Genomic DNA, 15,056 nt, shown 5'->3' with positions numbered 1-15,056 from the left:
ATTTAATTAAGTACGTTTTTATTTTTATTACTCCAACTAGGATATGTTACCTTTGGATTTTTTATTATTTTAATTATCTACTACATGTGTAGGCTGGTGGTAGTAGCACAAAATCAAAGACTCATTCTTTCCCGGACCTGAAAATTAGGACTTTAAACTTCACACAATATAAAGGGAAGGATTACATGCAAAAAGTAAGAACGGTGACGATGAAGAGACTGCATGAGGAGGCTGGCCATCGCATAGCCACCGAGCAATTGATAGTTATTCCGCTCGAGGAGGATATTCTAGGGGCTGAGCGCCAAGCACATCTATCATGGGATGTGCTAGCCGTATGGGCTGGCCTAGACTGTTGATATCCAACACATATTTGTTTGGATGAAGTAAGTTTCTTAATAAATAATTTCATAGTCTAATATTCTGACTACTAGATAGTGTTTTAAATACCGGAATTAATACCGTAATAATGTAGGATATTGAAATTGAGAGTGATCCCCGAGAAGAATATTCCATCTGATCTATACGGATTCCTGTGCCCCTATGTTTTATCTTTATTTATTCCGGATTTCTCGTTCGAACAACGGGTAGATTATATTGCTCAGCAATTGGCGACAACCAAGAAGTTGATTTTTGGCGCTTATAATGAAAAAGGGTAATAAACAAATTAATATTACGTTTCCCCCTACAATTGCATTTTCATACCTAATATATGTACTTGTTAATAATGATGATGTCTCTTGATGTAGGGCTCATTGGGTGCTAGCAGCCATCATGCCAACAAGGAATAAAGTTTTCTGGTTGGACTCTTTACATCATCAACCAAGCGAGACTTTTAAGCACTTGATTAATATGTAAGTTTATAATACTGATTTATTTATAATAACATTTTCATTTTTTATTTATAGAAAAAAGCTCTTTCATATTTTTACCCCTAAAAAAATTAGTTTCTGCCTCCTTTTTTATTTTTTAAAAAAGGGCCTTTAAGAAGAAAAGAGCAAACGAGCAGATCAACCCACGGAAGATTCGATGTTGGCCCCGATTTTATTACGATAACAGGGGTACGTGCTCAAATACAATAACATTAAGTGCAAAATCTGTGTTTAATACTAATACAATACCTAAAGTTCAAGATTCTGATGTGAGCCTTCTCTCGTCTGTTTTCTTTATGTAATAATAGGCCCCTCGCCAGCCAGATAGCATACAATGTGGATACTACGCTTGTCGGTTCATGTTGGAGATTATTAGGCGAAGATATCTCGTTATTCCAGACAAGGTTAGTAATAATTTAAACATGTGTTTATTACTTTTTTTTAAATTAGAGCTAATGTTGTCTTGCTTGCTGCTATATATACCATGATGTTGCTAATGTTGTCTTGCTTGCTGCTATATATACCATAATGTCTTTTCTATGTTTTTGCCGCAATATGCAATCAACCCGTCACAACAGATTGAGCAGTACTCAAGTGTAGATATAGACGAGGTAAGAGACATGTGGGGCAACTACGTCTTAGAATATATTAGAAATGCATGATACTCAGAGTTTAGATCAACTTATTAGTAAATTTTTTGTTGAAGTTAGGGAATGATTAGTTCATGTAAATTCAACTCCTTGTAAGTATATATATATATATATATATATATATATATATATATATATATATATATATATATATATATATATATATATATATATATGATGCAATCATTTCTTGTTGTGGTTGAATTGAATCTATTGAGTTCGATGAACCCAAATTTGTGATTTATCTTTGAGTCTTTGGTATATGGTCTTTCACGACATATGCGAGGTTTTGAATGGCATGAAACAAATTTATTTTTTCAAAACAATAGGAGTTCGTAATAAAAACGGTTACTAAAAAAAAACTGTTGTGAATACCTTTCACAACGGTTAATAAAAATAACACCGTTGTGAATGACATTCACAAATACCCGCGCATAATATTCAACAACAGGTTTTAATCAAAGAACCGTTGTTAAAAGTCTTCACAATTTTGGAGGTAAAATTACAACAACGGGTATTAAACAAAGAACCGTTGTTACAAAAAATTTCAACAACGGGTATGTACCATAAACCCGTTGTCAAAAGACTTCACAATTTTGGAGGGAAAGTTAAAACAACGGTTATACATACGACAACCGTTGTTATATCATTCCCTCCAAAATTTTGAAACACTTTCCACAACGGAGAACACCCAACAACAACGGCTTTTAACCGTGGTGAATACTTTAGACAACGGTTTCACTAAATAAGCAAACCGTTGTAAATACCTTCTACAACGACCGCTTTAACAACGGCCGCTTTTTTATTTTACAACGGTTTTTACCCGTTGTTATAGGCTGTATCTGTAGTAGTGAGAAGGGTCCTCTTGATAAATGTCATTATTGTAATGGTATGGGACATTGGAAAAGAAATTGTTCCAAATACCTTGGTGATATTAAGGCTGGAAAGATTACTCCAGTAGGGCCTCCACCAAGCAAAGACAAGGGAAAGGAAAAGCAAGCATGAGAAACCATCAAGAAGCTAGGGATAGCTTTCATCGAGCTTTGTTTTTCATTGTCTTATTTTAAATTATGATTTGGATTTTAGAACCTTAAGTTTCCGTGTTTGACATGGAAAAGTATTTTGGATAATTGGTTGTATTTTGGATAATGGTGACTTGGTTTGCAACCCAAGTCACCCGTTTTATCATTTTATCCTTTTGTTCTAAAATCCGTATTTAAATGCTTGCTCTTAGAAACATATGATTGTTCACTTAAAGTGATCTAATAGACAATTATAATGACGGGATTCATTATATGTCCACATGCTTAAGGCTTGTGTATGATCACTTATAAAGTTATATTGAGTCTATGAACTCTCTTAAAGGAATGTCAATCACCAAGTACACTTACGAAATCTAAAACTATTAGTCAATCTATGAGATAGTTCTCCTAATACTTCAACATCATTATTTGTGTCTCATATGTTATCTTTGAATCTCTAGTGTATTTATTCTAAAGATAGAGTGGGAGAAAAATGAGGACACAACTCACACCAAGATAAGATTGTGTAAATGAGATCTACGCAAGAGAGAATGATTTGAATGAAGGTATATCTTTATGATATAGTATACCAAATGGATGAGATCTATGGTCTCGAGTAACTTCTATATGACAAAAGAGACCAAGTGAAGTAATCGAAAGAACATATTCTTAAGATAACTACACGAGGAGACCAAAAGAAAGTTTTGGAACAAAATGACTAATGTAAAGTCTTAACTAGAGTTTTGACTAAGTTTATGAAAATTTTGACCAATAGTTTCAACCTTGAGATTTACTTAAGAGCCTAAATGAATCAAAGTAACATACTAGTTATGATCGAGTTGCAAAGATTGATATACCGATATTTTCAATGGCCAAGTTTTAACCACGCAAATGTCATTACTTAACCTCATTATGAAATGGTTAAACCTTCTTCCGAAAGGGTATTTCGAAGGATGTGTTCTAGATATTATTTATATTTGAATAATGACATCGCTACACATCATTATGATATGTGTGAGTTAGAAGAGATTAAAATCTTTTTCCATAAGGTTAAGATGAGACCACTTCAAAATAGGTATTTTGAAACGATATGATGGGAACATATATGGTTTTATCTTAATAACTTGGCAATGCAATTTATATTTCAATTCTTAAAAAGTTTCGATTGAGAAGTCAATTTTGAAATATGTGGAATTGAGTGGGAGTTAGGAAATTATCATGTGAAGACATGGAATTTAGTGGGAGCTATCATCCTTTGAATGTTTATAACTCACCACTCATTGAAGAATGACGAGCTAATACCTTCCTTCATAGAAGAAGATTTGAGTTTTCAATTCTGGATGAAAATGGACTATGATGAATCCAATTACATCAAGGGATGTCGGATAAGTATTGGGAGATACACATCGAATCAACAAGAAACATAGGTTATTCATCTAAATGAAATGGAATTGCCATTAGCAGTCATGGTCGTTCCTTGAACCTAAATATAGTTGATGACATGATTAAAAGTTACCAATGTTTCCGCCATTAGAATAATCATGCACATGTCCAATGGTGAATCATATGCATAAGAGCATGATGATTAATTGATAAGCCACAATAGAAACGTCATGAATTCTCGAGTAGAATCCGATGAGCGATTTCGGTGTTTGACGGAATGCTCTATTATGTGTCAAGAGGTTGCACATATTATAGAAAATCCGAGCACATGCAAGGATTTATGAGAATCCTTAACCTTTCAAGCTAGAAAGAGAAATAAGAAGTTTTTGGAAAGATACTTAGTTAGAGAATAAGTTGCTCAAGACTAATCTTTCCTAATATGCTAGGACTTGTGAGAAGTGCTAGGCTAATCATCTTGACAAATTGTTGCAAGACTCTACAAAACATTTACCTAGTGGATTGTGTATGGATGAAGTACTTGATCAGTACAAGTCATATCATTCATCACAAATTCGTTCGTTATGTGATAATTGATAAGGAAGTTCTTTCAAGTTAAAGAACCGAAACCAAGGTCGGGAACCTTGAATTGTACTTGGTAAGGTTCATGCTATGAGAGAGAACATGAATGTAAAGGAAAATGCAAGTATTAGAAGTTTGAACACATGGACACATGACATGTTAAACTTCTATTGCAATCAATAAGTGTTTACACTTACGATATACATCACAAGGTTGAAATATGGTATTGACTATTCGAGTGTGATGTCGGCATTTGTCGTTTGAGTTATTATTAACTCACCTTACACTTTGTTACATCCAAACGGGTTGTGGAGACAATTGAACCCCGTTAAAGTGAACATGGATTAACATTGTATTTGCCCATATAGTTACTTACATGAGGTGACGTCTCGAAGTGACTAGAGTGTGATGCGATTGATGGCAAGTTCAAGTGCCATAGAGTCATGTGAGATGACTAGTCGATCACATAGGCAGACTGTTAGGAACATTTTGTCGGGCCTAATGACCGCTTATAGAGTTCAGGCAAATTTATATAGCCTGGTCGTGGCGAGAGCTGCTATAGTATTCAAATGAGTCGATTCTTTTGACTAAAGACTATTCACCTAAGATGGCACAGTTTCAGATTAACTTTGATTTGTGTTACTACGACCTTCGTAAATGGGGTCAAATGGGCATATTTCGGGTTCTGATGGCTGTGGCTAGTCGAAGGGAATGAGTGCAATAGGAATTGTCCATCCCTAGTCAGGGTTATAACAATATCTCAGGGCCACTCGAGGAGTAATGAACTGGAAATGCGTGGCCACGCTCGGAAGGTATCTATGATAGATAAATCTGGTCAATCAGTTATTCTCCAGATCGAGGAAACCACTATCGATATGATCACTTGCAAGTACGACCTGAAAGACACCTTGCATTGAGTGAGAGATAGTAATAGGACAAGAAAATTGGTGACGCACACTTGTCGAGGACAAGTGGGAGATTGTTGGAAAATGTGTCCTACGACAATAATGCGATCACGACTGTTGATCATGATGATCACATGTTTAAATCTCATCATAAAGAATACAATTGGGAAGTAATATTTTACTGTCAACTGATCAACATATATCGGCAATGATTGGCTGACTAGAGTTTGACATTACTGTCGTGCGACGGTGGTGATCAGTTGATCCCCTAGGTCATACCTATAGGGCAACACTCTTAATTGATCATTTAATTAATCGTATAACGTTACGAATTAATTAAATTACTTGAAAATTGACGGACAATTTTGGAGGTAAAATTTACGTATCACATTGAAATTTGATTAAATGAGATACGGTCTGAGTAATCGAATTGTATCATTACTCAGATGAAATTATTGTTTAAGGAAACAATTAAATTTGAATGAATTATTATAAATACAATTTATTGTGATTTATAATTGGAGAAATATTTTGGTACAAGTAATTATGAATTACTAAGTCGTTTTTTTTATATATATGACGTATTTTATTAATACGTTGATTTTTAATATGTTAAAAATACATAACAAATTTATGTAACATATGACATGTGACATATTGACAAATTTGACAAAAATAAAATGGGTTCCATTTTATGAGTGTACCGAAATTAAGAGGGGATTAGGCAAAATATTGTGTTGTTTAAATTAGTGGAAAACACAATCATTTGCATTATAGACTAGCCTTGCAACCTATTGCTCATTGTAAAGAACAATTTATGCATGCATTGACTCCCTTTTTGCCCTCTCTCCCACCCGGTTTTCTAGAGGCAAAAAAAACCAATTGGTTTTTCCTCTCTTTTTTACCTTATACTCAATAATGTTATTGATTATTCATTCATTCATCTCATAAAATATTTTTAGAGAGATAAAAATATTTTTCCTCTTCTCTTCTCTCTAAAAACCGGTTTTTAGTGACAAATACCAAAATTATTTTGGGTCAATTTTCATACAAGATTAATATTGTACTAGTATCTATAATATTAATTTTAATTAAGAGTAAACCTTGGGTATAAAACTTTGGGAGAGATCCTACACTTGGGTCTTTGTTCATCCAAAAGGAAAGCACAAGAACAAGAGAGAAAGGTGATCTCTCTTGTGCCCTATAAACCGAAAATCCAATGTAAGAACAAAGTTTCTTCCTTATTTAGTTTAAATGTTTGCCTGCATAAGATCATTAGTTAATTTTATGACAAATTAATTTATAACATATATGAATATGTAAGTATATAGATCTACTTTTCTTTCAATACCGTCATCCTCCACCTTTTCTATTCCTTCTTCCCCTCCTACGTCGAACACCACTCCTCCGACAACACCTCCTCCTCCATGTCGGAATGTAGTTACTCGACTAGACAACAATATAAGAAAAGCCAACCTACGATATGCAAACCTCGCTCATGCTTCTGCTACCATCAATTCCCTACCCACCACCGTCAAACAAGCTCTCATACTACCTCAATGGCGACAGGCTATGCAGGATGAATTCCAAACCCTTGAACGCAACAAGACTTGGACTTTAGTCTCACGCTAACCGTCTCAAAATATAATAGGATGCAAGTGGTTCTATCGTATTAAATATAACCCCGACGGCTCACTTAAACAACATAAAGCACGACTAGTTGCAAAAGGCTTTCACCAGCGACCCAGAATAGATTACACCGAAACACTTAGTACGGTTGTCAAACCAACGACAGTTCGTCTTATTCTTTCCCACGCCGTTACCAACTCTTGGTCGCTACGTCAACTCGATGTCAACAATGCCTTCTTACAAGGCACATTGACTGATGATGTCTATATGGCCCAACCACAAGGTTTCGTTGATATCTCTCACCCCGATTTTGTATGTAAACTAAACAAGGCAATTTACAGCTTAAAACAAGCTCCTCGAGTTTGGTACAATGAGCTCAAAACCTACCTTATTACCTATGGTTTCAAACAATCGATTTCTGACTCATCCTTATTTATTCTCACCACAAAAACTATTTGTATTTATATGCTCGTCTAGTCGACGATATTATAATTACTGGTCCAAACCATCAGCAAATACAAGACTTTATTACTAATTTAGCTCAACGATTCTCAATCAAAGACCTGGGACTGCTATTATACTTTCTTGGAATTGAGGTCCAACCTAATGCTCATGGACTTTACCTTAACCAATCTAAATATATACATGATCTATTAGTAAAGTACAAAATGTCGGATGCAAAGCCACATCCAACGCCCATCTAATACGTGAAGACAACCAACCAATTCAAGACCACTTTCATTATCGGGCCATTGTAGGGAGCTTACAATATCTCTCCCTAACTCGTCCCGACATTGCCTTCACCGTGAACCGTCTCGCACAATTTCTTCAGCATCCTACTTCTACTCGGCTAGCCTTAAAACGTCTTCTTCGCTACCTTCAAGGCACTCAAACCTATGGAATTCAACTTTATCGCACATAACCACTATGTCTTCACGCATTTTGTGACGCTGACTTCGCTGGCGATAAAGATACATACGTATCAACTACCGGATACATTATTTATCTCGGTCGTAACCCTATCTCATGGTCCCCCAAAAATCTCCACAACCGAAGCCGAGTTTCGGGCGCTTGCAGCTGTCACCACCGAAGCCCTATGGCTCCGTAACCTCCTCGCCGAACTCATCACCAAACCTGCAGCTCTTTATTGTGACAATATGTCTGCCACTTTCTATGCAAAAAACCCGGTCTTCCACTCCAGAATGAACTACATGGCACTATCATTTCACTTCGTTCGTGAACAACTATAGCTTGGTCACATCCGTATACAACATGTTGCAAGCAAAGATCAAGTGGCCGATGCTCTCACCAAACCACCCCACATGCATCGTTTCTATGAACTACGAGACAAGATTGGACTTCTCCCTTCGACGTCCATCTTGAGGGGGCGTATTAACAATATATCTTCCATATCTTCGGAATCTGCAAATACAAGAAACAAATCAACACAATCAATCAAGTGATATGTTCATATTGTAAAATATAGGAACTGTATATTCTAAAGGCTCCCTTCCTTCATTAGCATTATTTTTTTCTAGCCTATAAATACTTGTATGCATTAGTCAGTTGTATATTCATTCATTATCAATACAATATCTTACTTACACAATTCATCAATTTAACAATTAGTTGGTAGGATCTTATATCAAGTTCTCACTGTAATTCAAGTAATGTTAGTTTGATCCTCATTCTAAATAGTTTAAATTAAGTTTGGATAAATAGTTTTTCAGTAATTAGTGTGTGAGACTGTTTTTTTTTTTTTTTTCTTTTTTCGAAAGGCCGTCTCACAATATGAGACCGTCTTATTCTAGAATTATTTGTGATCTTTGTAATTGATAGGTGCGACTCTTGAGTACAACCCCAAACATGTCCAGTTAGAGTAACATAATATGGTACTCATACGTACCATCAAGTTGCATCTACAATTCTTCAGAAGTTTAAGCCTCTTTGAGCTGTAAATGCACTTGTGCAGGACGAGTTTAAGATTGGTTTTTGGCATGTAAGCCTGTTACTAATGAGTAATGACTAATGACAGTATGTTAGAATCCAAATTAAGCTTGCCATACTTGTATAACTGATCTGATTGTCCATACCAGATTACAATAAATAATTGCCGTTTTTCCAAACCTAATCCCTACAAACAGAAGTAGCGATTAAACTCAATTAACCCTTTCATGCAAAATTATGGACACAAAAAGTGTGTTAATGAGGCTAATTGAGTGAAATACTGGAAGTACAACAAAATACAGCTCAAGAATACTTTCATAGTAGTAGGCAAAATGAACTACCAGCGGTTAGATTGTTGGGACGACCCCTTACTATCTGTGTTATTCCTATAATGATGATACCGTCTTCTTTGTCCTCTCCATGGGGCCGTAACCTGAGAACTGTTATAGTTGCCTACATTTGGAGGTCGCGACATGGGACTTTCATATGAAGACGATCTCCAACTGGGATTTTTTGAACCACTGGGCATTTTTGCGGCAGAGGATAAACATACATTTTGTTTGTAATAATGTATCTTGCTAATGTGCGCGTGCCAGAGAGGAGTTTCCGAAATCTCTTTTTCAGATACAGTCTGCAGGATATGATCTCAGTACTTCAGCAACTGACTCAAAATGGATTAAGAAAACTAGAAATTTAGCAAGACTAATTCCTACCTTTTCCGGGAGTAGAACGCCTTCCAGCAGTCGAGGTGTTCGCAAACTTTCAACAGGCAGCTTTAAATTGCAGTACCTAGAAAAAGACAACTCACAAGTAACAACAAGACCCTAGTGCCTCAATAGGGGTAAATCCTCAAATCATCAAATGTACGCAGCAATGAGACTATTTTCGGATGACACAAGATTAAAATCAAGTCATAGAACACAGCTGTCAGCTGTACTATGCTATACCACAATAGGAGAAGTACAGAGAGTTTAATGATGCTCAACTATAAAAATGAACTCACATAATGGGTTCTTCATGCACAACAGGTTGAAATTCCTCCCTTCTTTCTGTATGCTGAACTATATAGTCCAAGATCACTTCTGTGCAGCTGCGAAACATTAAGGGTTGATAAGTTTTTGTTTTACTTATCTACAATATGACATGAACAGTGAAGATGAAGATGACAACTCAACCTATTTGAACCTCTCCAGAACAACAGATCAGTCGTTTCGACATTTCTTTTGGCTTCATGCATCTGAAAGTAGCATATTTGTATCAGAGAAAAACAAAGACAAATTTTAATTATCAGAGAGCTCAGATCAAACCATACCTCCACTTTAGCCTCTAGTTGGCAGGTCGCGTCTAAAAGCTTTTCCTGGTCTATAAATGGAAGCTTGAAAATTCCCTATGACATTTTCAGTAATAAAAAACTTTCATGAGACAATCTGATAATAATAATAATAATAATAATTGGGAAGTCTCAAATTGGGAGAAGGGAAGAACGGAAATTATCAGATACCTGCCACAAATATCTTTTGCCATCTGCATCAACTTCAACGTCTTAAGCATGAAACAAAACAAAATACAGAGTAATTAGTAAAATGTTCACGGGATCAAGATAATAAACCAGTGTTTTGAACACGTTTCACTGTCTCACCCCTGGAATAAAACTCTATAATCCTGGAATCGCTACTGATCATAAGGTCTCGATATGCTTCTGGAAGTACATGAGCACTGCAAAATTTGACTGCTGAATAAAGGGAAAATTGACATTTCCTAAATAACATCATAAAGAACATAAAACAACATCAGAAACCTTGTAGGCGGGAGCACAGCCATCAGCTGATCGAAAGGCTTGAGTGGAGACCCTGTATGGAATTTAACTTTAACTTGGGCTAGCCCTTCAAATTCTGAAGCAAACAAACCATAATGGTAGGGATAGTACCTAATCATAGAGATTCACGGAGTTAGAAAATTGATTACAGTTCAGAATTATATTGTATACTGAATTGATTTCATTCTTCCGGTTATATTACCAGTTCCAAGATGGCACTTCAGAGAAATAGTACATCATAATCCAACATAACCCTTCAGTGTACTTCTGCACCTGAAACTCAGAAAGTAATGATTTACAGTTTGTCCCCTGAGTGACGTACAGTCGCGTTATTAAACCCATACGACTGGGAGACGATTACCTATCTACTTCGTATATTACAAGGTCAGTCACATGATTATCATATCATAGTGATGTTTGAACAGGAATAAAATGCCCGTCAACTGAATACATTTTTATAACTAACAAAAATGACAATAAAGATGATTAGACAATGCATACGATTTCTTTTCTCAGGATTTCTGTTTCCTCAGGATCCTCAACTGAAAACTTCTCTTTGTAATATCTTTGCCTCCATCCTGCAGAACCTAATTTCACCTGCAAAATTGTGAAGTTCAGGACATACAAAACTACATATTGATGTCAAGACATAAAGACTAATGCACCTGTTACCTTATCTGAGAGTAAAAGATCACCATCTCTATAAACATCTGCATTTTCTGAAATACTCTTTCTAACCTCATCTTTTAGCTCCTTGGTATTTTCAATCATCTGCAACAACCATTGGCAGCATGTTATATTTGTGAACGCAACGTTTCTGAGATAAAATTATTACAAGACTGGCCCATTTTTTAGGGTTAGATTATCACAAAACGGTCCCATAATACTCGCGAATTATTATATTTTGAAGAGTGTGAGTATCAAGTATTTCCTGATAGAATAGAGAATTATGAGAACGGTTTTATTAATTGTGAAAAACCGTTCTCATAATTCTCTATTCTATCATTTCCTTATCGCATAAAAGTTACAGGTTGTCGTACTTGTCGACCCTGACTATGAAGTACGGAGTACTAAACATATCTTACTTCCATAATGTCTGAAATTAAGAAATTCTGCGACTCTGTTGCTTCAATTTGCCCAACACATGTACCTACTTCGGGACTTTGGACATCACAAACCTCAGAACTTTGTTCATCCAAATCATCTTTCTGCTTAGGAAGAAAGACAGAAATAAAGGGAGATCACATAGTGTCTCAACACATAGTTACTTGGTATTCTTCTAATGGAAGTAAAAATTATCGAAACAAATAACTCACAGATTGTACTAAAGTAGAAATGATCTTTCTATGCTTTGTTTCCCTAACCATGATTCTTTTCTTAAAAATCTTTTCTTCGTAACTGCCAACCAAGAGAATGAACGTCTCCACCCTTTTCAGCTCAATAAAGCTAGCATCTAGTTCATCCACCTAGTAATAATTAACACACGAGAAAAGAGGGTTAAGAAAGCGAGTAAGATGGAACAAGATTGCAAACGATGTTTTAAGCGTCTTACTTGTTGCATATCCACCAAGTACCCACCAAAATTCTTAAACTCGTTCTTGTAAACATGCATCAGTAAGCCTATCCCATTCTGTTTTACAGAATAACAACTATAAATTGATCATAAGTTGCATCAATAAGAACTGTAGGTACAAATCATCTCCCGAAAGTTTATACAAACCTCGTCGATTACCAAAGTAGGCAGAGGGGGTAAGAAATCATTTCCCATGAGCAAACACATGAAGATGAAATCATCAATAATCCGCTCACAATCAATAACAAAATTATGTGGCGGATCAATTATTTGCATATCCAGCTCCAGGTATTCCCTCAAAATCCAGACATGCAGAAACTGCAAACAATAGATTGTCCATTGGAAAAGTGTGTACTAATAAAGCATACTTCATCATGCTGTAATACTGTACAGCAACTTACTTCATAATGCTGTGGTAGGATCAAAGTAGATGGACAATAATCCCTAATGTTAAAGGGTTTCTTGTGATGTTCCGTCAATTTGTCAAGATCTCTCTGAAAAATTGTCAGAAGGGCTGATTCAAGAACAGGCTTCTGATCTTCTACATTGTCTGGCCCCTGCAAAACCTGTTTATCCCGTAAAAAAAACCACTGATTGAGTATTACTCTAGTTTGATGAATTAAAAATTCCCACAAAAAGTTAATAAAACAAAGAAATAACCTCTTTTAACAAAGAAAAATGGATCTCATGAGTCGCCAACGCAAGCGTAATCAAATCAGAATCCTGTAAATATAATCATCACGTTAGCCGAATACCTTAACAGATAAAGTTAGATATATACAGTATCCAGTTTATATTTCAGTGCATATACCCGTCCATATACACAGTGTCTAGTATTTGGGTCATAGCCTGGAAGAGAACGAAGAGTGTGTATAAAAGACACGATCTTGTGTTCTCCTTCACCAGGAACAGTTGCATCAGACAGAATTACCTGCCATAAAGAAAAAAACATCATTATCCATTCATTACACGATGAGATTTATGAGACGGTCTCACACAGTCACACTTAATTACAGAACTTGCCTGAAGCTGTTGCCATGCAGGATCAGTTTTAAGCTTTTTAGCAATGTATGACTTTAATACATTTGATAACTCAAACATGAATTCTGTTCCAGGTGCAATTACATTAGAATCTGAGACTTGAGATTCGAATACTGGAAGAAGCTTCTTTCCCTTGCTTTCATATTTTTTCCTCAGCTTTTTTTCTTCTTCCTCCTACAGTATATTATTACATTCAACAAATTAATAGTAATTCAAATTGAAAACTTTAGTTAATTGATGAGGTACCAACTCACAGCCATGTCGTTTTCTTTAGCAGTCCAGTATATTCGACCTCTTTGCTGATTTTGCTTAGCTCTTGGTCCGACTCCATCTACGCATCCCAACCAAGCAATGTAGTTAGAAAAAATGATTTTAATACTTACTTGCTAGGCCTAACTAATATGCATCTTAAACAACCAAAATAATTGCATATAAATTTAACTATAAAATCAGAATAATTAATAAAATGAGAATAGTTGCTTACCAATGGCAAGATAGAGTAAGTTGCGAGGCCTAACTAAACTGAGGAGCCGGTCGATATATTTGTATATGTTCTCAAAGACTTCCTCAAACGTTGTTGGAGGAAATATCTGTAAATAACAACTTAACAAGTTAATCTGAAAATGGTGCGGTATAGTAAATCTCGAAAAGTTTAAACAAAGTTTTTTACTCGGAAGTGAAAAGGCTGAAAAGTAATACGGAGTAACTTACAAAAGTATCAGGATGAAAGCAAGAGTGGATAATCTCGGTCATATCCAAGTAAAAATTACAAAATTCCAACTCAGTTGATTCAGAATCTACCTTAACCCTTGATACAATGTTAGGATACTTGTTAACCAACCAACGGTAAAATCCTTTAACTCCCATTTTCTTTAACCGATTACCGTCTTCGTTATGAATTTATGATATATGCTAATTAAATTGTACTCCGCAAAGCATAAAAAAGAATGTTAATTACTCGCTTACTGCTATAAATACTGAGTACTCTGTAAAATAATTCAAAGGGCAGGTAAATAATTGTATTATTGATGGAATCACGGACGTAATGATGAAGAATGCATGGGAAATGAAATGAGAAGAAGAGTCGATTTAGCTGCTACTTCTACTAGGGAGTTTCCAAAGAGTCATGTACACAACTTTCTAAACAAGTCTGACTATTAACTTATTAATTACCTCATTCTTTCTTCGTTTTCATGCACAAGTAATCAGCACTACATAAAAAAATACGGGTTTCGTGACGGACTGACTAATTGTAACGGGAAAGAAATCTGTCACTTTTTTTGTTGAGATGAGACGGGTTTGTGACGGAAAAGTATTTGTGACGCGTAATTCATCACAGACCGTCACATAAAAAATAAATCTTAATTTTTGTGATGGAATAGTCGTCACAAGCCAACTTCCAGGTCAACAGAAGTCAAGATATGTGATTAGGGATGTCAATGGGGCGAGATGGATGCGGGGTAGGGTAACCCGCACCCGCACCCGCGTCCGCGAACTATAATGCGTACACACGCCCGCCCCACGACCCGTGCGGGTGGAACTTTTCAAACCCGCCCCCGCCCTGCGAGTACCCACCAAATTACCTTTCCAGTAATAAAACAATTTTCAAAAATGTACTTCTTGAATCTAAAACATACTAATC

At 35.8% G+C, this 15,056-nt stretch overlaps 1 protein-coding gene across 1 annotated transcript; it reads right to left on the bottom strand.

The window, feature by feature from the left end:
- Positions 1-8,377: 8,377 nt before the first annotated feature.
- LOC141600844 (5'-3' exoribonuclease 3-like) lies at positions 8,378-14,281 on the bottom strand. Its single transcript, XM_074421100.1, has 24 exons — positions 14,126-14,281; positions 13,899-14,004; positions 13,669-13,745; positions 13,397-13,588; positions 13,185-13,304; positions 13,034-13,096; positions 12,775-12,939; positions 12,521-12,691; positions 12,353-12,430; positions 12,117-12,266; positions 11,886-12,008; positions 11,473-11,571; positions 11,302-11,397; positions 11,003-11,073; positions 10,783-10,911; positions 10,624-10,700; positions 10,486-10,526; positions 10,297-10,371; positions 10,160-10,221; positions 9,988-10,074; positions 9,698-9,773; positions 9,418-9,615; positions 9,104-9,171; positions 8,378-8,459 (listed from the first exon to the last, which is right to left on the bottom strand). The coding sequence occupies exons 1-24, from the start codon at positions 14,279-14,281 to the stop codon at positions 8,378-8,380; spliced, it is 2,562 nt and encodes an 853-aa protein (XP_074277201.1).
- Positions 14,282-15,056: the final 775 nt, after the last annotated feature.

The sequence above is a fragment of the Silene latifolia genome, chromosome 9 (genome assembly GCF_048544455.1).
Source record: "Silene latifolia isolate original U9 population chromosome 9, ASM4854445v1, whole genome shotgun sequence".
Lineage (NCBI taxonomy): Eukaryota > Viridiplantae > Streptophyta > Magnoliopsida > Caryophyllales > Caryophyllaceae > Silene > Silene latifolia.
The sequence above is the reverse complement of the archived record's forward strand: the minus strand, read 5'-3'. Positions and strand labels throughout refer to the sequence as shown.